At 32.4% G+C, this 21,613-nt stretch overlaps 2 protein-coding genes across 8 annotated transcripts; both read right to left on the bottom strand.

Annotated features, from left to right (window-relative positions):
- Nucleotides 1–6,353: 6,353 nt before the first annotated feature.
- On the bottom strand, nt 6,354–8,325 carry LOC112288462 (uncharacterized). 7 transcript variants are annotated; one of them, XM_090254484.1, is made up of 4 exons: nt 7,888–8,218; nt 7,563–7,623; nt 6,934–7,397; nt 6,354–6,849 (listed from the first exon to the last, which is right to left on the bottom strand). In XM_090254484.1, exons 1-3 carry the CDS (start codon nt 8,132–8,134, stop codon nt 7,193–7,195), a joined length of 513 nt encoding a protein of 170 aa, XP_090110610.1. In that variant the 5' UTR covers nt 8,135–8,218; the 3' UTR covers nt 6,354–6,849; nt 6,934–7,192. The 7 variants fall into 7 exon arrangements, with proteins under 7 accessions (XP_090110610.1, XP_090110611.1, XP_090110609.1 ...); XM_090254485.1 differs by having other exon boundaries at nt 7,128–7,358; nt 7,888–8,217; XM_090254483.1 differs by having other exon boundaries at nt 7,128–7,397; nt 7,888–8,215.
- A 7,927-nt stretch (nt 8,326–16,252) lies between these two features.
- On the bottom strand, nt 16,253–20,226 carry LOC112288238 (cytochrome P450 86A7). The gene is made up of 3 exons (XM_024532233.3): nt 18,796–20,226; nt 18,081–18,332; nt 16,253–17,871 (listed from the first exon to the last, which is right to left on the bottom strand). The coding sequence occupies exons 1-3, from the start codon at nt 19,128–19,130 to the stop codon at nt 16,794–16,796; spliced, it is 1,665 nt and encodes a 554-aa protein (XP_024388001.1). The 5' UTR covers nt 19,131–20,226; the 3' UTR covers nt 16,253–16,793.
- Between the last annotated feature and the right edge of the window lie 1,387 nt (nt 20,227–21,613).

Here is a 21,613-nt window from a genome sequence, read left to right as displayed (position 1 = left end):
GCATGTAAATCAGAACACATCCGCATTCATTCATCCATAGATACATGTGGCATCACAAAGAGCCTCACACAAGGGCCAAGTCATTCTCCAGAGTTGGACTTTTGGTATTATCTCTGACAGAGGAGATCCCTCCAACTTTGCCCTCAAACTGGTGCAAAAGCTCACTAATATCAACCCTAAGCTTTATTCCATGTGTGCATCATAGTATTAGCATTGAAACCGATAGACTTGTGTTTGCATCAATTTGAGACTTTTTACGTTGCCATTTTAGTGCCCTTGTCATTTTTTTAATTTTTTGTGAGCTTGTGTCTTTTTCTTTTCTTTTTCAGTAATTTTGTGAGTTGCATCATCCTTTTGTAATTTTGCAACAAAATACATTAGATTGACTTTGTGGTATAGTAACAATGATGATTGTTAGGATGACAAAGAGAATGGAGGTGAAGATATTATTACTATATTTAAATAATAATAATAATTATTATTATTATTATTATTATTGAATGTAGAATGTTAAGATAAAAATATTCAAAAAATTAATCTACTTTTTGTTGTTCATGTGGTATATTAGTCTTAGTCCTTAACATAATCATATCTACAAATAATTCTTATCTTTTTCTTTTATATACATATTTCAACTTGATTTTTGTGTTTAGGACAATTGATTATTTGAAACTTCTGACAAAAAATATAGAAGCTCTGAAATATTATATTATCATCAAAAGAAAAAATTGAAGTTTGAACTAAAACTATTTATATTCTAAAAAAAATAATAAAAATAGTAGTAATGTATTAATTCTATGTTGAGAATTAATTATTTTATTTTATTTTTTATATAATTAAATATTTATTAATAATTAACATAATACAAAAGAAATAATCAAGAATTTAGTTTAATACATTTAAAACCTATTTTTATAAATAAAGTTTTAAATTTAAATTTTACTATTAATTAATATATGAAGATATAATTTTTATTTGATATGTACATATATACTATAAAAAACCTATTTAGCAAGCTAAAAGATTATTAGAGTCATTTAGCTATTAAATCATTTGTTGTTATTAAAACATTTTACCATACACAACATTGGTTGTGGGTTTTTTATTTGCATAGCAAATAAAGACCTTTGCATCACATGGAACTCAAGAAAAAGCAATCATCAAGCTGACTATGGATGAACACATGGTCATGAAAATATACACCAATTGTTCTCATAGTTTGTCCTTACACTTTATTTATTGTCATTGCAAAGGCCAATTGAATTGGGAATTGATGTTGCATAAGCATAGAAGGACATTTATTTTCTTACAACATAGTCGTAATTTACAAAATATTTATTTTCTCACTAGTGTGATTCTTGCCAAAGATTTAAGCAAAAATTAACATGTTTTCAAGATGGACAATGATTATACATGGGACATTGCATAGGCTTGTTGATACATCAAGATTGTCCAATAGTATTACCAAAACACCCACTTTCAATACCAATCTACAAGATGGCATACTCAACAAGGCAAAGGTGTTAAAAAAAATCTACTCCACATACTATCGCTTAGCCATCTTGAGATGCAATAATGCTTGTGGATTAAAACATGTATTGGTGAAGAGGATTACAATCACCAATAATTAAATTAATATGATTGATATTGATGTTTGTTATTAAAATATTTTGGCTATTAATATAGTCGATTATATAAAGATATGCAATCAAGTCTTAATAAAATAATCTATTAATACTTATAGATTTTCGTATTATATGATTCCAAGATAAAAATCAACTTTTGTATTTGTATTATTTATGTTGTGATAAATTACAAGCTCCACACTATTAAGAAGATTCAAGATATACTTTGCAAAGAATTAAGAAGCAAAATTTGATACTTTTATATAATCTAAGAAAATTATATAATCTAAGATTATATACTTTTATTCAATCTAAGAAAATGTATTACATGCCAAAATACTAAATACTTCAAAAAGGCTACAAAAATAGAAGCTCACATGTCTTAGGGTACAATTAAATGACATTGACAAAAATCTCCACCAAATACAATTAACTTATTTACCAAATATTGTATCAAAAGTTTGATAAGATCTTACAAACTTTGATCTAAAATATCAACAAAATGATAATAATGTTCATATGTTTTGTCTCAAACAGTGAACTTTGTTATATAAATGATATTGATAATATGACTTATATGTATGAAATTATATATTAATTTCCAATTAATTTCAATAAAAATTTTAAAGATAAAATGTGATGTTTGCCCACCATTTAGTTAAAGAGCCACAATTCTTGAATATGCAAGTATAATTATGACTTCATTGAAAATGCAAATAAAGGTAAGGGATATACTATATAAAAATATATTTTCTAAAATACTTTGATATGTAATGAAGAAAAAAACAAAATCCAGCTTTTGAAGAACATTTGTCACAACAAAAAATACTTCAATTTATTCAGCATTCAAACTTTAAATCTTAAATCTTAAATCCTAAACCATATAACCTTCTTATAGATGTTGATTTCCATGGCTACTTGTTGCAATTTTAGTATATGAATGTTTGAGAAATTACATGTATTTTTTTGTATCTAATGATTGACATTAAGCACAACCATGATCATTATTAACAGATTGTAAGATTTTTTCTTTGTGCAATTAGAGTAGAATGGTTGTTTTCTTTAATTTTATAGATGCAAAAACAACCACAACTATATTTATAATAAGTTGAAAGTAAATTAACATCCATGTTTAAGTTTGAATTAGTTTGACTTTACTTCATTTGATTTATGAATAGTCACCTTCATATCATTGGATGTTTCTATAGAAATAAATATTGCAACTATGAAATCATTCAAAAGACCTAGATCCAAAATTATAATAGTGAATCTTTTCGTTCAAATTTACAAATTATTTTTTTTCTATTATAAAATTTCATTCAAAATAAATCTAATATATAGTCTATAACAACATTACAATCATAATCTATATAGAATCGCAAGCTTCATTTGTGGTGTTATATAACGTGAATTCTTGCTAGAAAATGTATTAGGCAACTAATTGTGAAAAGCAAATAGAAAATGCAACAAAAAGATCCTTTCAAGTCTAATAAAATCTTAAATTAATTCTAAATAATTCTTAATCATATTAATTAAATTTTAATTATATATATATATATATATATATAAGAAACATAAAAAGTCATAAGTTAATCTAAAAAAATAATAATAAAGAAATCTTAAAATTATATGAAAGATATGTTCAATGGATTTAGATTTTGAGAAATAAAAATAAGTTTATAAATTATATAAAATCATTTCTCAAAAATCCTCTCACAAGTCTGCTTCCAAATCCCACTCTCCAATCAACCAAAGAACCCTAGAGTTGCCATAGGTGTAAGGTTTTGTACCTTGGGATCTAATTTCAACCTTGGTTCACAACTAGTCCTCTCCAAATATAAATTCTTCATATTTTGAGGTAATTTTTGCTAAAATCTATTTTTAATCTTCTTCTAAAAATTCCTATATTAATTATTTATCTTATTTACTTTGATTTGGCTGATTTAAGTTTTTACAAAGTAAATAGAAGTCTTTTTTTTAAGAAATAAAAATTAATATTTATTAATTTTTGCTACTTCTTTGTCTATTATCTATATTTTTAAGATAATTTGCTAAAGTATTTTCATTTAAGCTTCTTTATAATATAATATTTTTCTTTCTTCTTTTACAATATAGTTGTGTTATCACACAATAATATGCCCATGTTGCTCTTAGTAGACAACAACAATATCAAACCAAAAGACAAGCAACACTGCAACATTGAACAAGTCACACATCATTTTACTAATTAGACCAAACTTAGCAGGAAATGAAAATTGAAGCAAGTGAAAGTATAGTGAGAGATAATAGTGAACAAGTAGTAGATGTCTACCAATATATTAATAGCCTTTTATGCTTGCAATTTAGCAAAAATATTGCAAAGCAACATAATCAATTATGTGATCAAAATATTTCTTTAATAATTCTATCTTTTGAGTATTTTTAGGATTTTGATTTTAAAAAATCATAAAATTTTGTGAAGACCCTTGATTAAAAATCATTCTTTATACTTCTAATAATGTATTTTATTATATTGTCTCGTTTTCTTCTCACTTACATTCTTCTCTTTTAATTTTGATCATCATCGAGTGAATTTTTTTTGCCTAGTTAGAAACTAAATTACAAATAAAATTCCATAACAATACTTGTGTATTTCTTTGTTTCAAATTCTCATTGACTGATTATCATTGTGGTGCCATGAATATCATGAGTAGCTATTTGGTATTGTATGATCTTTTATTAAAAAAATTAAGTCAATTTGAGCATATCTCAATTTATTTTATCTTCATTTATTTTATTTATTTATTTCTAATTTAATTTTACTACAATGGAAATAATTCTTTACATTTTTTCTACAAATCATTAGATAAACTCTAATATAGATGAATTTTGTTCATATATTTTTGAGATGTCATATAAGTAATTATAAACAATATTAACAACCTCAACCAATCAATTGTAGACTAATAGACAAATAGACACCTTTTTTTTATATAGAGTAAATATTTTTATATTATATTTATAAATCTAAATTATTAAATAATATATTTATCTTATTTCTTATAATAGTACCTATAGATTTTTACCAATTTTTACTTAGTACTAATTCTACATATATTATGGACTAAAAGTATTAATGTTCAATTAAATCTTATAATGAATTATTTATATTAATTAAAAAAATTTAAAAACACTCTTTAAGTAATAATTTTTATTTTTTTGAGATTAAAGAAAAAGTTTACACTTTTGTTTAAAGATACACAAGAATATTATTTTATCTAAATCTAACTTCTTTTGATGCTTCACTAATCCATCACTTTTCACTCTCAAAAAAATTAAATTTTCTCTTTTTTATCATTAATTAGTAATTTAAATATTATTAGTAAAATAAATAATAAATCTTGAAATATTATCTTAAATTATTTTTTATAGGATAAAATGTCAATTTGATTTAATATTTTATAAAAAAGCCTTATGTAGTGGTGTCTAATTTTTTAAATTTTAGTCTAATAAATATTTTTTAAATAAAAATTATATAAAATATATATATATTTTTTTAATCACTACTTAAGTTACTTCTATTATATTTTTACACTAAAAGATTTGTTACACTAAAAGATTTGTATAGCATTATTTAATGAGTTCATAAGATTTTTAATTCCAAAATTAGAAAATAGTTATATAAATTAAATCATCAAAGTAAAGTGAGTCAATTTAAGGTTTAGGAAGATTAATTTAATATGTATTTTTAGTTTTATTATATTTTTTAAAATCGAAATAAATCTATTCTATTAATTGCAATAATTTATTTTAGTTTTTAAATATATTATTGTGTTTATATTAAAAAAATATATTTAAATGATATATCTAATAATTTTGGTTTTTTAAGGTATATTCTTTAGATATAAATTTAAGATTTTATCAACCTATTTAAATCAATCAAATATTCAAAGATAAAGTGTGATATTATGTACAAAGTTTTTTTTATCCTGTTTTATATATTTTTACTTTGAATGTTTTTAAAGGATACGAACAAGATTAGTGTCCTATTCCATTATAAAAAATATTGATAACCTATGATACTTCTATGACACATATCTTATTTTTATTAGATTTTTGTTACTTATTTTATGATCATTAACTTTTACATGCTACAGTTTTAATTATGCATAATTTACATTTTTTTTCTTCGGTATGTATACATGAACCAACTTGATAAAATAACCTCTTACTTCAAAATTTACAAGATAATATAAATACTATAGAGAATTCCAAAAATTAACTAATTTTTATTTAAAAGCACTACAATTCTAAAATTAAACCAAAATTCATGTAAATATTGAACAGTAATGAAGAATAGAAGAAAAAACTACTTCAAAGTTTAGTTCTTTAATTTTTAGTTTTAGTTGTAATTTTAGTTTTATTTTTTTAGTTTTATTATATATTTTTTTATAGTTTTTCCGTACATATACTGATTTTTTTAATTGAAGAATTATTTAAAGTGGCGTACATGTAATTATATTTTTAAGACATAAGAAATTAGATGTATTATCATATAAAGCTTTCACCTGGCATTTTAATACATTATGAATGACGATCAATAATAAATCAGAAAATGGGATTTTTACTTCATTTAAAAAAACACAATCCCACGACAATTTACGAAGAATGCTACGTCTGAAAGTTCAGGGAAGGCATCCTAGGGAAGACATATGATTGGCATTCAATGCTGGATAAGGAATCCACTCATTACAAACAACGAGTTGTTTATTGAAATTGTTAACCAAGAATATGCGGCAAGTTTTAATTGTGAAAGAGTTGCTGCACAAAGCAACAGGACGACTCACCATGAGATAAAGAATGTATCATGGAAGCCTACACAAGTTGTAGTCTCATTAAAGCTTTGCATGACTTCAATTTCATCTTCACTCATTGGGATCAAGTTCACTGAATATAAGAAGATGGGAAACTGAGATCGAATCCAAGATTTTTTCATACACAGCTTTGAGGACAGAGAAGAAATACACACACAAAACGATCAACACAAGACGAAGTGCTCCACCAAACTATTTATATGTCCAGAAATCAACACAAGATGGAAGTTGTATTTTGAAGAATTTCTACTGTTGTTGACCAGATGCAGTTTATTCCATGAACTGGTGAGCGGCTTACATACTAGCGGATCGTGGAGCGTGAACTGAACTCAATCGTCGTGAACTCAAGGGGATGTCCAATTACATCCGCCCTGCAAATAAACAGAACTGGTATTAGACAGAAGTTGTAAAGAGATGTATTCCTCATCAGCTACTGCCGTGATTGGAGAGCTCACCATCAAATATGGTTAATCCAAGTTGCAGCCCAGCTTCAGCTCATTTCCAGTACTGGTTAAAAGATGCAACATCGAGATGGCAATCGACATAGCGTAAAGGAAGGGAATAAAATAACAAGGTCAGAATCAGAATTTCAAGAGTAAAATGTGAAGCAACACAAGTGCGGAGGATGTATAGCTGCACAAAATCTTACAAAGATATCTTCAATCAGTGCGTTCATCGCTTGGAAACAAAAGAAGATTTTGTGCAAGCTCTGCGCTAGAACAGTGAGTGGGATCGAAAGCAATTTACTCGAAGATCATGGAAGGATTTTCCAGCTCGTACTGAAAACTTGTGAGTGTAACTTTCGTCGACCTTGAAATCTACGGAAATTGCAACTTGTTGCAAATGCAGGAAGACTGACAAGAATGAGCACTGATGGACACTGCGTGCAAACATAAATGACCAACCACCTACGTCACATCTGTATTTCAAGAGTCAAATCTAGGCATTAAGCAATCGGTAACAACGTACAACATTGAAGCTGCTCTACTACACAATAAATAACTATAATAAATAAATAAATAAATAAATAAAAGAAATACACCCAAGCAACATCCTACACGTTGGTGAAAGGTTCCGGGGTGACCTGAAGCCGAACTTTCTTCTGAAATTTAATGTTGAACATGTGAGGTTGCGCACCATCAGATCTGCATCACAGGTACACAGAAACGGGGGTGTAGTTTTACAAATAATTCCCATCAACGTAAGGAAGAAGGCAAGACAGATGCAGTCGCCAGAATTGGTGTTAAAGTTTACATGCTTCAGATTCCACAGTCTTGAGAGTTACACATGGGGCCGCATCAGCATATCAAAGGAGACACAACAGTGAGGCCAAATGAGGTTATTATCTCGAAGCATGTCGACGCCATTGCCCGGTTTATTCGACCTGACAGTCCACACAACCAGCTTACCGACCTCCCGCCTCTGGCCTTCTTCCTTCTTCACCTTGTCTCCTCCTCCTTCCTCCCTCCCTCCTTCCCTCCTCTGCACCCACAATCTCCTCTCACCACGTCGAGCTCCAACCCCATCTGCACCCCCTACAAAGCCCAGTACTGCCAGGCCACATTGGTTCCCAAACGGCGGGGGGCCACCCTGCACCTCGGTTGTCACGCCCATTTGCTGTTGATGACATTTGCTTGCCATGATGGTGATTATCATTAAGATTTGTTATTATTCTAAATATTGTTGTTCTTATAATTCATATCATGAGTATTCCTACATTCCTCCCAGAAGGGTTTTTTTTTTTTTTTTTTCTTCTTCTTTTCTTTCTAATACCCAGTATCACTTTGTGTCTGTACCAGAAGTGAAGACTCGTGTGCATTGTGAAATGTGAAAATTGACTTTTTTGCAATACGAGTACTTTGGATGCAGTGTGGAATGTGAAAATTGATAGGCAGCGCACTTGATAAAGTGCATGTATACCGAGGAGGTCATTGCAATGGAGGGGCTTCGGAGTTTTGTGTTAGTGAATGTCTTTGTGTTTTGGATTGTGTGCCTTGAATAATTTTTCCTTTTTGTGATTGGGATGTTTGCGTTTAATAGTTTCATTATTAATACTTTGCTTTTATTTTTTATATATATTGTATGATTAATTGGTTTTAGAGAAATATAAATTTGAATAAAAAGAGCTTAGAAATATTGTGTAGAGTAAATTAAAGATTAAAATAAGAAATTCCATAGAATAAAAATTAAAAATATAATAATAATATTATTAGAATTTATCAAATATTTCAACTATTTAAGAATAAAATATATCATATTAAAAAAATTAAATAATTTGATACTATTATTGATAATTAGTAGGATTATCAAATTTTTATAAGTTCTATCATGCTTTTGTGAAAACTTCTTCTAGATTTTTTTAAATCATATAAAAATAATTTATAATTAGTATGTGATTTATTTTTTATTTATTTTTGATTTATTAATATCAATAAAATATTATCAAATAAAAAGTATATTGTTAATATATATATATATATATATATATATATATATATATATAATTTTTAACACACCTTTAATTTTTTGAATTGACACCTTCCAACAATTCTTTGGCATCCTTCTCAAAATTTGCAAAGATTTTATAAATATTCTCTACTTCTCTAATCTTTATAAATTATATTTCCAAATATGTTTCTTTTCTCTAAAAAGCACAAACGTGAATCCACATTGCACCTTGTGAAAATGTGTTGCATTTGCAAAAAGATCTCTTTCATCTTCTTTAATTTTTTTTTCAAACTAAAAACTCTTAAAAATTATACATTGTTTAAAATTTTAAAAATTATAAAGATTATAGCATGAATAAAGAAATGAATTGCAATGAATAATTTTATAGTAAATATTTCTACATAAAGAATAAGGAGGTTTTTATGAATTTGAAAACAGCTATGTTAATTTGCCCATCAATTGGAGCTCCAAAGGCAAGAAATCCACAATATTGCTCCATAAAAATAATAAAATGAGTCATGTCTTGTAAGTCATTCTTAAGGCTAATCAAATTACATTTGTTAACTCAAGGTAAGTATCAATATTTAATATCTTTAATAAAATCACTATTTTATGTTAAAATTACAAGTAACTTAATTATAAAGGTTAGTTTGTGGAAATTTGTTGTTGTGTTATAGTAACAAAAGATACTTGTTGAACAATAGATACAAATTGTATGATAAGTCATATTAGCAATTATAGTAGAAATAAATTAAAGGTAATGCAAAGATAGAGAATACAAGACAAAAACAAACATAAAAATGAAATAAGGTGACAGAATATAGTAACAAAAAAAGTAGCAACAAAAATAAGAGAAAAGCTATTATTGTGTTAATAATAAAAGAATTTTATTACTTCATTATGGATATTTGTGGGAGTGCTATAAAGGCATTATATTCCTCTAAGATTTCATATAACTCTTGCCAATGTTCATTCTTTCTTTGGTCTAATTTTTTGTTTTGTTTTTTTTTTTAATACATTCAAGATACATCTCTAATATTATCACTCATTTTTTAAACACAACCTCTACTTCAACATAAACACTCTTCTAAAGGCAAGTCGTCTGATAGTGTGCAATCTTTTGTCCACTCTTATAACTACTCTATTGTCAAATGTTATTTTATTGATAATAAGGGGTTGTGGTTGAAGTATGACTAAGGAGGTGTCTATATAGACAACAAAAGTATAATGGAATGGTTAGGCTTGTGGCTATTTTTTGGCATTATATATATAAAAAAACTATAGCGATAGACATTTGAATTATTCATTTTTTAATATCCTTTCTATAACCAACTACCATCTATCAATATTTGTATCTATACAACTTTTAGATAACTTTTGGCTTAATTACAATAAATATTCAACCAACATTTTTTTAGTAAGATTTAAGCTTGTAATAGCTCTAATTGCTTCTTGACAATAGAATCCATGTATCCTTATTACTAGTGCTAATGTTCATAATCAGTTCTCTATCATTAAACATGAATTGCTTCAAAAAAGTTCATCTATTTTAGGACCACAAGATGAAATTGAAAGTACAAAAGTAATAAATTTGAATGCCATTCCTTTGCATTTTTGGTATAACATCAACTACATTAGTCTTTTTATATTGCTTTATATTTTTAAAAGAAGAGAAAAAAATTGATTATATCTAGAAATAAGAAAGGATTACAAAATTATTTATAAAAAATAGTGTTCTTCAAACCATTGTGACTGAGAAAAAGCTTGCATTTGTAGTCATCATACAACAAGTTTTTAAAAAAATTACAAATCCTTTTCTATTAATGACATATTAACCAAAATATTATTTTATATCATTACTTTTTGTAAATGATTAGGTGAAATTTAGCCAACACTACAATGACATTATTGTAAGCTATTCATTTGAGGTCTTCAAATATATTTGGGAGGAGTTTCAAGAATATTATAGCACTCATTAAACAAGCATGAGCTACATATCACTAATCTAGATTCTTTTGAAGGAACATTTTTTCATTGTATAGTCTTTTTAACATCTTTATTTTAAGAATATAAACACCTTATAAGTTGAAGATATTCATGTGGAATTAAAAGAGATGAACTTCTATAATATATAAAAGATGATAAAAATATACATAGAGCATGAGAAGAAGAAATTGCAAGCTAAAATTGAGGATGAGAAGATGTGAATTTAGCTTAATTTGAGAGAACTTTTATAACCAAGTAGTAAAGAAAGTCTTGAGTTTTGCCCTTATGAAGGTTTGTAGGTTAGTATTTGTATTAATGAGAGATATTGATGGTGAAGCAATTTATATTAGATAATTCACATCAACACTGACTTTGCTATGCAAACATTAATTTTATAAAACACTTAGAATAAATAGTATTTTGGGAGGGACTAGTAGTCACCTACAATGGTATCTTGATCCTTCTCATTTCTTATACCTTCTACCACATCATATCCTTCAATAAAAAATTCGAAATATTTTCCTAATTTTTCAACTATTTAACAAAGAGTTATCATCATTGAGCTTAGATCAACAATTGAAAATACAATCAACCTTCATAGAACTTAAATCTCAAAACTTTTGAGTTCTAAATGATTCCATTACATAATATACTAAGAGACATCTACTTAACTCAATTAATTGGAATCAAATGCAATTGTCTACACAATGTGATTTTTTTTTTTTTTTTTTTTTTTTTTTTTTCCGTTCAAGTTGTGAAGAGATAGTAGAAAAGATGTAAAAAGTGTAGGCAAGTTGGACATAATATAGAGACTTATCTAAGTCCACAAGCATCAAATAGTAGAAACTAATTGTGGAAATAATGTCTTTGGAAGCAATGGCTTGCATATATTGGAAGAAGTTACATTTAGAATAAAATTGAGTAGCAACAACCTAGAAATACTATAGCTTTAAAAAAAATTGAAAGAAGACATATTTAACAAGAATTTATATACAAACATATATGCATCTTAGATACATAATTGATATACAAAGAATTAGTAAAAATAGTATATACAATGTTTATATAACAATTTATATATATAAAAAATTTATAATCTAGAGAGGTATTAATTTAACAACTTAAGGGTATTGCATTGACAATATTCTAATCTAAAAAGATTTACTTAATATAATTTTTTTTTAATTTAAAAATATTTATAATTTAAATTTAAATACTTTAGATACTAATTTGAATTTTTATTTATAATTATAACTTAATAAATAAAAAATAAAAATATATTCTATTAAATTATATCAAATTTAATACCAAATATATAGTACTTTATACAAAATATATTTTTAAAATACTATTGATAGTTTATTTTTTGAAATTTTAATTTTTTATAGTTATTATAAAATAATATCTATATATACTTATATATTTATATAACTTATTTATCAATTAAAGACCATTAATAATGACTAAAAATAATATTATATATATATATATATATATGTATTTATATTTATACTTTATTAATTGTTTTACACAACATCAAAAAAACTCTCATCTCTATATTAACATTTATTTGGCAAGTTTAGAGATTTTTTCTATATGATCATAATTTATAACCTTGTATGATCAAAGTACTATCTATTCATAATCTAATGTCAATGCAAAGATATCTATATCTTTGTTAAAAAATTATTTTTTTAGACATAATTATACCAATATTCATGATTAGAAATTATTTGTGTATTTTTTAAATAAGATACTATTAATTAGTTTAATTCTGTAAATAAATAAATAAGTAAAATTCAAAACTCTTTATTGAAGAAGATAATTAAAAATGATTAATTCATAAATTTTTAATATATTATTAGAATTTGTAAAATTTCAAAATATCTTATGTTTATATCAATTATTTTAAATTTCTATAAGAATGAATTAAGTATTTCACTATTTTAATGTTATGATGTAAAATTTTATTTTTTAAGATTTTTGTAATAAATTAAAAATAATTGGTAATTTTTAATTGAATTGAAAAATGTTTTATTTAATTCTTAAGTTTTTTTTATCAATATTATAAGATTCTTTTGTTTTTATTACAAAATTTATAGTAAATATAAATTATTTTCGTTTCAATTTATTTGTCAATAGATATATGTTCTACTTATATCAAAAAAATCAAGCAGCCTACATTTGTATGTATATTGTTTGTGTATATATATGTATATATAAATAACTAGAGAATATTAAGAAGTAGACCATGATAATAATACAAGTGAAGATAGTCTCAAAGTGATGCCTTCTCAAGTACTAAAAATAAAATATGTGAACAAATGAAAAGAAACCCAAAAAGATTTCAAACTCTTACAATCTCTAGTCCAACTTGGATCATATTTCATTGAAATGTTTGTAGACATTTTGGATGTACAACAAAATGATTCCAAATAGCTTGTCTTTTGAAAAACTGCCATATGAAACTACTTAGATCTTTGCAACTTATAAAATCACATGGACATTTTGAGAAAACATATTAAATAGTAAATAAACCATATTTGGCGTTTTCCATTCACCAAACCTAAGAGTTGTAAAGATGTTAGGAAAAGTTTGAACCAAGTACACAAGTTTGCATGATACTGGTGAGAGTTGGTGTTGCAATTAATATGAATCCAATAGTATTCATAGAACAAAGTTTTGATATACCATGGATAAGAACAATCCAACTTTTACAAAAATTACCCATCTACAAATCCCATATTGTTGACTTGGTTTATTTATTTATTTATATTTATTTATATGTTATTTAGGTTGTTTTCACTTTTATTTTACGTTTTTATTCTTTCTTTCACATAGGAAGCTTTTTCTTACTTTTTTAAATATCTTTCCTTCCTTTTTACAAGTCTTTGGTGGCACCTTTAGTTTAGTTTTATTTTATTTTATTTATTTATTTTTTTACAGTGGTGCATATGGTGGCAATGACTTTAAAGAGATTGTGTGTGGGACTTGCTCAGTTATTATTTTTCATGTGGCAGACGGCACCATTTCATGAAAATGGCCATTGACAGAGGGAGGGCTGAGTTGTCATCATCCAGTTGGATGCAAGCACAGTGACAAGGTGGCAGCCACGTGGAATCCTAGTTGGTGGCACAGGTCCACGTGGCCTCTCTGTGGATGTTCCTTGGCTTCACTTTGAAGACAATTTACAAAAAGATTAACAAAGGATTTGAAAACAAGTCCTTTTGTTATTTATGTGTTTGAATGCATTCCATTTAGACTTTGCATTCAAAACAAAATTTACTTATAGATTATTCTAAAAAAAGTATCTCTGTAATGTAAGAAAAATCTAAAAGAAAACATTTTATTTATCTCACAATACACAATTTTTTTTTCTTTTTTTCTTTTTTTCTTTTTTTTCTTATTTTGCTCTTCTACACGTTCTTTATTGGGCCATAATTGTTGGCATAATGTTTTACTGGCTCTTTAAAAACAAAACCAGAAAATAAATGACAATTTCATCTCTTCAATATTTGCCATTTGTTAGTGCAATCTTTGGAAATAACTGTGTTATTGACTTTTGTTTGTTTAATTGTTTGTTTAATTGTTTGTTAAATTAGCATTATTTTATAAATATTCAAACTAGAATCAATACTAGTTTTTTAGATTATTGTGGTTACATAATGTAACATTGTTAGTAGAACCTACAACAATTCAAACTACTATAACATCTATTTTTTAATATTTATATTAATATTAAAAACTTTATCATATGAAATTCTATTAAAATATTAAAAACTTTATCATATGAAAATTCTATTAAAATCCTTTAAGAATTTTCTTTTTCTTTTTCTTTTTCTTTGTAGAATTATGGCATTAGCCATCCAAATTATCAAGATTTATCAAAATACTACAACTTTAGAATATATCTTGAATATTTTATTGTGCTTAAAAAGTGATGCAAAAGTTGTTAAAAGTATATTTTTCAAATTGTTTGAAAACTCTTTTAAAAATAAAGGAAACTAATTATTAATCCAATAATTGAATGAATTTGTAATTATAATAATATGTATTTTTAATTCTCTTATTAACTTTTAATATTAAACCTTAATAATTTTGAAGCTTTTGATTTTTTTCAGATTTTTTAAATTAATGCAAATATCTTTGAATAGATATGTTAGTGGTTTGATTTTCTTCTTAAAATTATAAGGACCAATAGTCCAATGGAATAGTCCAACAAATTTTTGGTTAAGAAATATTGTTGCTTTCAAATACTCTAAACTTTATCTAAATTTTTAATAAAAGAATCCAATATAATTGAGGTATATATATATATATATATATATATATATATATATTAAAAAAATCAGTTCCAATTGAAAAATAGTAAGCCAACAATATGCACATTACACAATAACCAGTGGAAACCCATGCCAATGGCCACAAAAAAGGTGGCTAATAGCAAATATTTGTTAGTTTATTTATTTGTTGGGAGCTTCTGAGCTCTAGGCCAAGTGATCTTGCAATGCTACTTTTGGCAATCCGTAACAACATGCAGATTTTGATGTTTGCTTGATCAAAGGTTGAATGAAAACAATGAGAAATGCAACCAATTAGAAATGGTTTTTTATTTCCTTTGGTTTATCATGTTGGTTTATCCCCTGAGTTGTTTCTGAGTTGTTTTATGGAAGAGATCCTTGAAGTGATGTACTTCATTTTGTTTCATTTATTCTTACACATGAATTCTTTCACATATTTGCATTGAAAGTATATATAATAGCATCCACCACTTTCCATGTGTTTGGATTTAACGATAAATTTTGCACCACACTCTGCTTGTATTGACAATCACAAGTAACTACTCAAAAAATGTAATCAAGGCAAAAGTGGACATAAAAATAAAAATGAAAACTCCAAAGAAGAGTCCAGTCAAAAGCTACAATCTGTAAAGCAAGAGTGGAACTGAAATTGACAAATACATGCGTGCTCAAGGGCACATGCTTCATTCAACTTGTGTGCATAATAATAATAGAGGGGTCTACTATTTCATTGTCCAGTCGCCACCATTAGGTCTATTTCTCATGGGGTTCCACCGATGCAAAAGCAGCAACAACCAAAGTGGGTTCTTACGGGATAACTTACATGTTGCCTTTCACCATTGCGAAGAGATGTGGAGCTCGCACCAAAGGTTTGTCCAGGCTTCAGTCAACAACTGGAACTGAAGCACACAAGCAAGGAAAGAATATGGGAACCCACAGATGCGCAGAAGAGAAAAGGACGCCAGATATCAGAGGGATATGTTCCAAAGAAAATCATACACAAAATACTTGTAGAAACAAGTTTCCGGGGAAGAACAGATTGTAAGCAATCAACACGGGTAATTTTTTTGTCGTATATTATGACGAGTAAAGTACATGCATGGACTGGGAGTGTCCAGATGCAGAGCTGATTTCGAAGGGGACCGAGTGGGGAGGAGGCGGTGGAAGAGGACCTCAACACAGCTTTTATTCAAGTCTCTTTGTGAGGGCGTGCTCTCTCTAGTTCCATCACTTTTGCGTAGAGCACAAACTAATTGGGTAGAAATCGATCCCATGGTTAACTAGTCGGGGGTGCCGCTATTGCTTCAACTCGCCGTTTTTACACTTGAAGCAAATATAATTAAATACCTTGGTCGAAGCAAGTGCCGTCCTCGCGGAACTTGGTATGTAAATCAGAACTTGGGCAAACGCCTTAGTTATCAGAATGCTGTAACCTTGACACATTATGTACTGCGATCCGCCTGAGCACCCTCTCCAACTAACCGAGATGGAGCTCATGGGGACAAAAGCTATTGTGGCTCACGCAAGAGAAACTGAGAGACTTACCCCTCACCCTCGTCGCCGGCTTGCCACCCTTGACCTCAATAAGCAACGGTGACGCGAGGGTGCAGGGTCACATGCAACCCATACTTCATGAATAGCGTCAGCGACAACTTGTATTCGACCTTGTGCTCGGGCACCAGCTTGACATGATAATTCCGTAGTATCGCACTCGCCACCGACTTCATTTGCAGGTACGCGAGCTCCTTGCCTAGGCACAGCCGGGGGCCGGCGTTGAAGACGGCATACTTGAACGGCGACTCGGGTGTGAAGACGCCATTGCGTAGCCATCTCTCGGGTTTGTACTCCAGACAGTCTTTCCCCCAGATGGACTCCATCCTGCCCATGGAGTAGATCGAGTACATGAGGCGAGTACCTTTTCTTACGAAGGTGCCGTCTGGTAAGAAGTCGTCCGCTGTGACGTCCTTGTTATCAATGGGGACGGAAGGGTAAAGTCGCATCGACTCGGACAGCGCGGCGTGGAGATAGTGCAGTTGCTTGAGCTCCTCGAAGCTCAGAGAGGCTTCTTGGGTGGTTCGTCCAGCATCGTCGTCGTCGGGTTCTCCGACGCCCCCACTCTGCCTCCGAGACTGGAGAATCTCCCTGATCTCGTTCAGAATTTTTTCCTCCACGGCGGGGTTTTGGGTTATGAGGTAGAAGAACCAGGAAAGGGCGATGGCGGTTGTGTCGCGCCCTGCGAGGATGAAATTTGTGGTCACATCGCGTAAGAATCTGTCGGTGTAGGGGTTGCCCTCGTGGTCCGTGGTCTGCATGAACCGAGACAGTAGGTCGCAGGGGTACTCGGTGGCGTTTAGGGTTTTGAGCATGTTAAGCTCTCTCCGCCGCTCGGTGATCACATCGGCGGCGAATTTGTCGATTGTGCTGATTGCCTTAGCCAGGCGCCCTTCCATGCCCCAGCCCAGTGCGCGGGTAATTCGCCAGAAAATCTCAGGGACCACCATGCGCGTGAGAGTGCCCTCTGTGGCGAGGTCAAAGGCTTGAGCGAAAGGAACCGTGGGCAGGCCCGGTGCAAGGCATCCCGGGTCCACTCCGAATCCTACCATGCATATATTATCGAAGGTGTACCGGAGGAAAAGGTCTTGAAAATCAATGGGAATCCTGTCCATGAAAACACCAAAAAAGTGAGTAAAATAGCTAGGAATCTGAGAAACACACCCAACAGAATTGGACAAGAGTGAATTGAGATATGGAATTTCCACAGGAGAACCTCTGAAATCAACTTCGCACATGGAGCTACGTCTGTGTGTGTGAAAACCCCATGACGTGGAAAATTGGAGCTTTTCCATCAAGGGCCTCGACATGGTCACCTTTTCTTCGCGACATCGGCGAGGACGGGCAGGAGGCGTTGCCCCACGGAGCTGCGATTGGACTTCACCATGAGATCCCTCAGAGTGCGAGTACTGAATTCGAGACTCGCCGTCTTCCTCTGCATCTTCCATAGCTCGTGATCCGTATTGAAAATCCCTTGGCCAAGCAGATCGTGGGAGGGATACGTGAAGCTCCTTCCCTTTGGATAGTTCGCAAAATTAGTTTTCAAAACGTATTCCAGGTTTTCAGGCCTGCAATTCATCCCAAATTCACCACTTCAGCATGCTCTACTTCATCCCCGCAAAACCAAATCGGGCTAATTGAGTGTATATTAGGTGGACATGGTGGGACATAATCGGCTGTAACGATGACGCCAGATCTCATGTACCAAGCGGTTCCGCAATTGTACTCTTGACTGCGGTAGATTCCCAAGCTGTCCGACTTCCTATTCACTACAAAAAAACAAAAAACAAAAAAAAAAACAAAAGTACAAAAAGGAAAAAGGAAAATAATAATAATAAAAAAAAAATCACTCTTCCATTTTACTACATGCTTTGATGATAGTTGACCACCCACTAAGATCTTTTCCAGGGTACGTTGCGGATACTTTCAACTCAGTTGGCAACAATACTCAATGCTACCATGCACTGGAACCATTTCTCTGAAACCTAAAATTTAGAAACAGGGCGATTGATGGGTTCTGCGAGACCAAACCTGCAAGTCGCCACAGCAGTCAAGCAAGTGCACTTGGGCGCAATGGAGGTGTAGGTCCCATCGAACTTCACCAACATGTCGGTAGTCCAATCATGCATGCGCGGTAGGTTCCACAAGAACTGCGGCGTCGTGCCAAAAACCGGCCACACTATGGGCCCTTTTATTCTACTGTACTTAAGCACATGCCACACCAAGAAGGCAACCACGCAAGTGATGATCGCCTGTGTCAACATCCAGGATTCTACTCGGTATTGGCCGATGTACATTTCCATCCCCGCATACGCTTGATTATGGCTATGGAATTGGGTATAATTATCTCCCTCATTCATCGCCATATGCGAGATCGCCTATAAGTCTCCCCTTTCTGAATCGAATGCACGCTGTACTAAAATAAATAAAAATATAAAGAAATGCTCACAACCTCTACAGAGCAAGGTCCTACAACACGTCGTTCCTGTTCCTAACTACTCGCGCGCGTGTCGACTGCGTGCGCGCCTCCTAACCAGGTAACACGACAACGCCCGTAAGTTACACTTCGAAAGAAGAATGTCTATTCCACATGCTTATGCTAGCTAAATGCGTGCGTACTAGCATGCATGCAATGAGAAGCTCACGATGGTGCACGCTCTCCCAGAGTACCCCCAACGCAAAATGCTGCACCTCTCGACCAAGTCACGTGTCGCCGCCTTCGCACACAGAGACTCTATAAAAGTGGGCAACTTCGCGATCCCCCTCCAGCTCCCGGAGCTAAATTCACTGTAGCATCCGGGCTTCAAGTTGCGGACCACGAGCTAGGCTGGCGCTCTCTCTGTAGCGGAGATGAACCTCACTGACTGTCACTCCCGACTGTCACTCCCGACTGTCACTCCCTTCTACGCTTGAGGGCTCTGCACGCCGAAGATCCTCCTTCTCTTAACGACGTCGACCGACCGTGCTGTGTATACGTCGCTCCCACTCTAAAGTCTCAGCTAGTACAAGATGTCCCAAAGATCACAGAACCGAGACCAATACGCCCTGCTACGCTAAAGCGCAGCCCCAATCCGACAAGCTCCCTCTCGCACCGAGCTAGCGACCATGAGCTGGAGCAATTATGACTGTCTGATTCGATCAAACGAAATCTGACTTCCAGCTGCAACGACACCCACCCCGTAAGAGAAAATATTTAAGCAGAGCATGGTGGAGCTCGAAAATGCAGGGGCCTGAGAAGGCAAAAAAAGTGGAATCGCGACAAGTTCAAACGATTGTAGATGTATTCAAGCTGCCCTACGCCACCGTTAACTGTCTGAGAAGGAGTTTACTGCGGTGCCTCGGTGTCTGCTGATTGATGACACCAGTAGTAGTTTCCCACGGTGGTGGTGGTGGTGGTGATGTGGCTGCTGCTGCAGACAATGGGACTCATTCACTCTGCCCTTCCGGAGATTACAACGCACTACAATCACCGTGGAATTGATTAGACTCTCCCCAATATTTATGGCAACCATCGGGCCGAGCCAACTACCAGCAGCTTCGTAGATCGGCCAGCTTATGCCACGCTGAGTCGTGACGCGCCACCCTTCTGGTGCCGCTCTTCTGACGGCAGCTCCCTCAACGACTCGGACAAAGTGTTATGGGCTGGCTTACTAACAACCTTCGTTGAAACTGGAAGATTAAAAAAATAACAGAAAGGAAGAATGGAATGATGGCAGTGGGGCATTTCCGGTCTCTCCTGCAGTTGGGGTCGACGAGCTCACTCCATCGATTAGCGGCCCATGCGCAACCATGGCGTCTAGGGACCCAGCAATTGTATTACGAAGCACCTGAGGAATCTATCAGGTGGGGGAAAAGGCGTAAGGTGAGGTTGCGTCCAGTTGAAAAAACGCCCGGAGTTTGGTGAATGCAATTTAGTGAGTCCGGATACGGTTTGGTGAGGGGGTTTGACCTCCCCTTACCGAATCCCCCTTTCTTCAGTTATTTAATCTTATTTTTTTCCTCTCAAGGATAGACACGAATGGGCTTCGGGGCCACTCGGGCCGCTTCATCATCCAGGTGGAGGTCAATGCACACCAAGTGTGCCTCCCTCCCTCATTCTCACTTTCCCTTCCTCACTCACTCTCACTCCTCCTCTTTCACTTTTTTCTGCTGCTGCTGCAATGCAATGCAAAAATGATGTAATCCTGCCTTGAAGGCGGGGAGTTTCCTTGCTGTGTAGGCTTCCTTCAGTGTAATGCCATCTTTCTCCCCTCAACATTAGCCTTCCTATAAGGCTTAGGAGCTCATCTGGCAAGTGCTGGTCATTGACCTGTATTGTTTTTGCTGCATATACGATTTGCCCCACCCCCATGATTAGGCTCTTGACGCAGATGACTGGGCTGGGTTGGGGGGTGGGGTGGTGGCATTATGTGGCCCTCTTCCTCCTCCTGGCTGGAGGGGTGATGAGGGGAGAGGGGTACAGTGTGGGGATGGGGTAGTAGTAGTCTTCGTAGTAGTAGTTGTGTTGCAGGGCCCCTTTTATGGCGTCCCTGCAGGTGGCCAGCTATGTGTAGACAATGCAACTGACTTACCTCATTCATGAAACCTCTGCAGGCATTGGCTTTAGGGATCTGCTTCTAGTTCCTTCCCCTCCCTCACTCCTCCACACGCCCACAGACCAAGCTGCAGGGGGAGGAGGAGGGTTGTGGAGGGTGATTCATACATCTGTCCCTTCATGAACAACTCTATTCGAGGGTGCTGCACAGACACAGTATGTGTATGTGTGTGTGACTGTATCAGTAATTAATCAATTTGCATGGATCAGGTTTGGCCAAAAGGGATGCATCTAAAGGTTTTACAATGCCTCCCT

The sequence above is a fragment of the Physcomitrium patens genome, chromosome 11 (assembly GCF_059467195.1).
Source record: "Physcomitrium patens ecotype Gransden chromosome 11, ASM5946719v1, whole genome shotgun sequence".
Lineage (NCBI taxonomy): Eukaryota > Viridiplantae > Streptophyta > Bryopsida > Funariales > Funariaceae > Physcomitrium > Physcomitrium patens.
The sequence above is the reverse complement of the archived record's forward strand: the minus strand, read 5'-3'. Positions and strand labels throughout refer to the sequence as shown.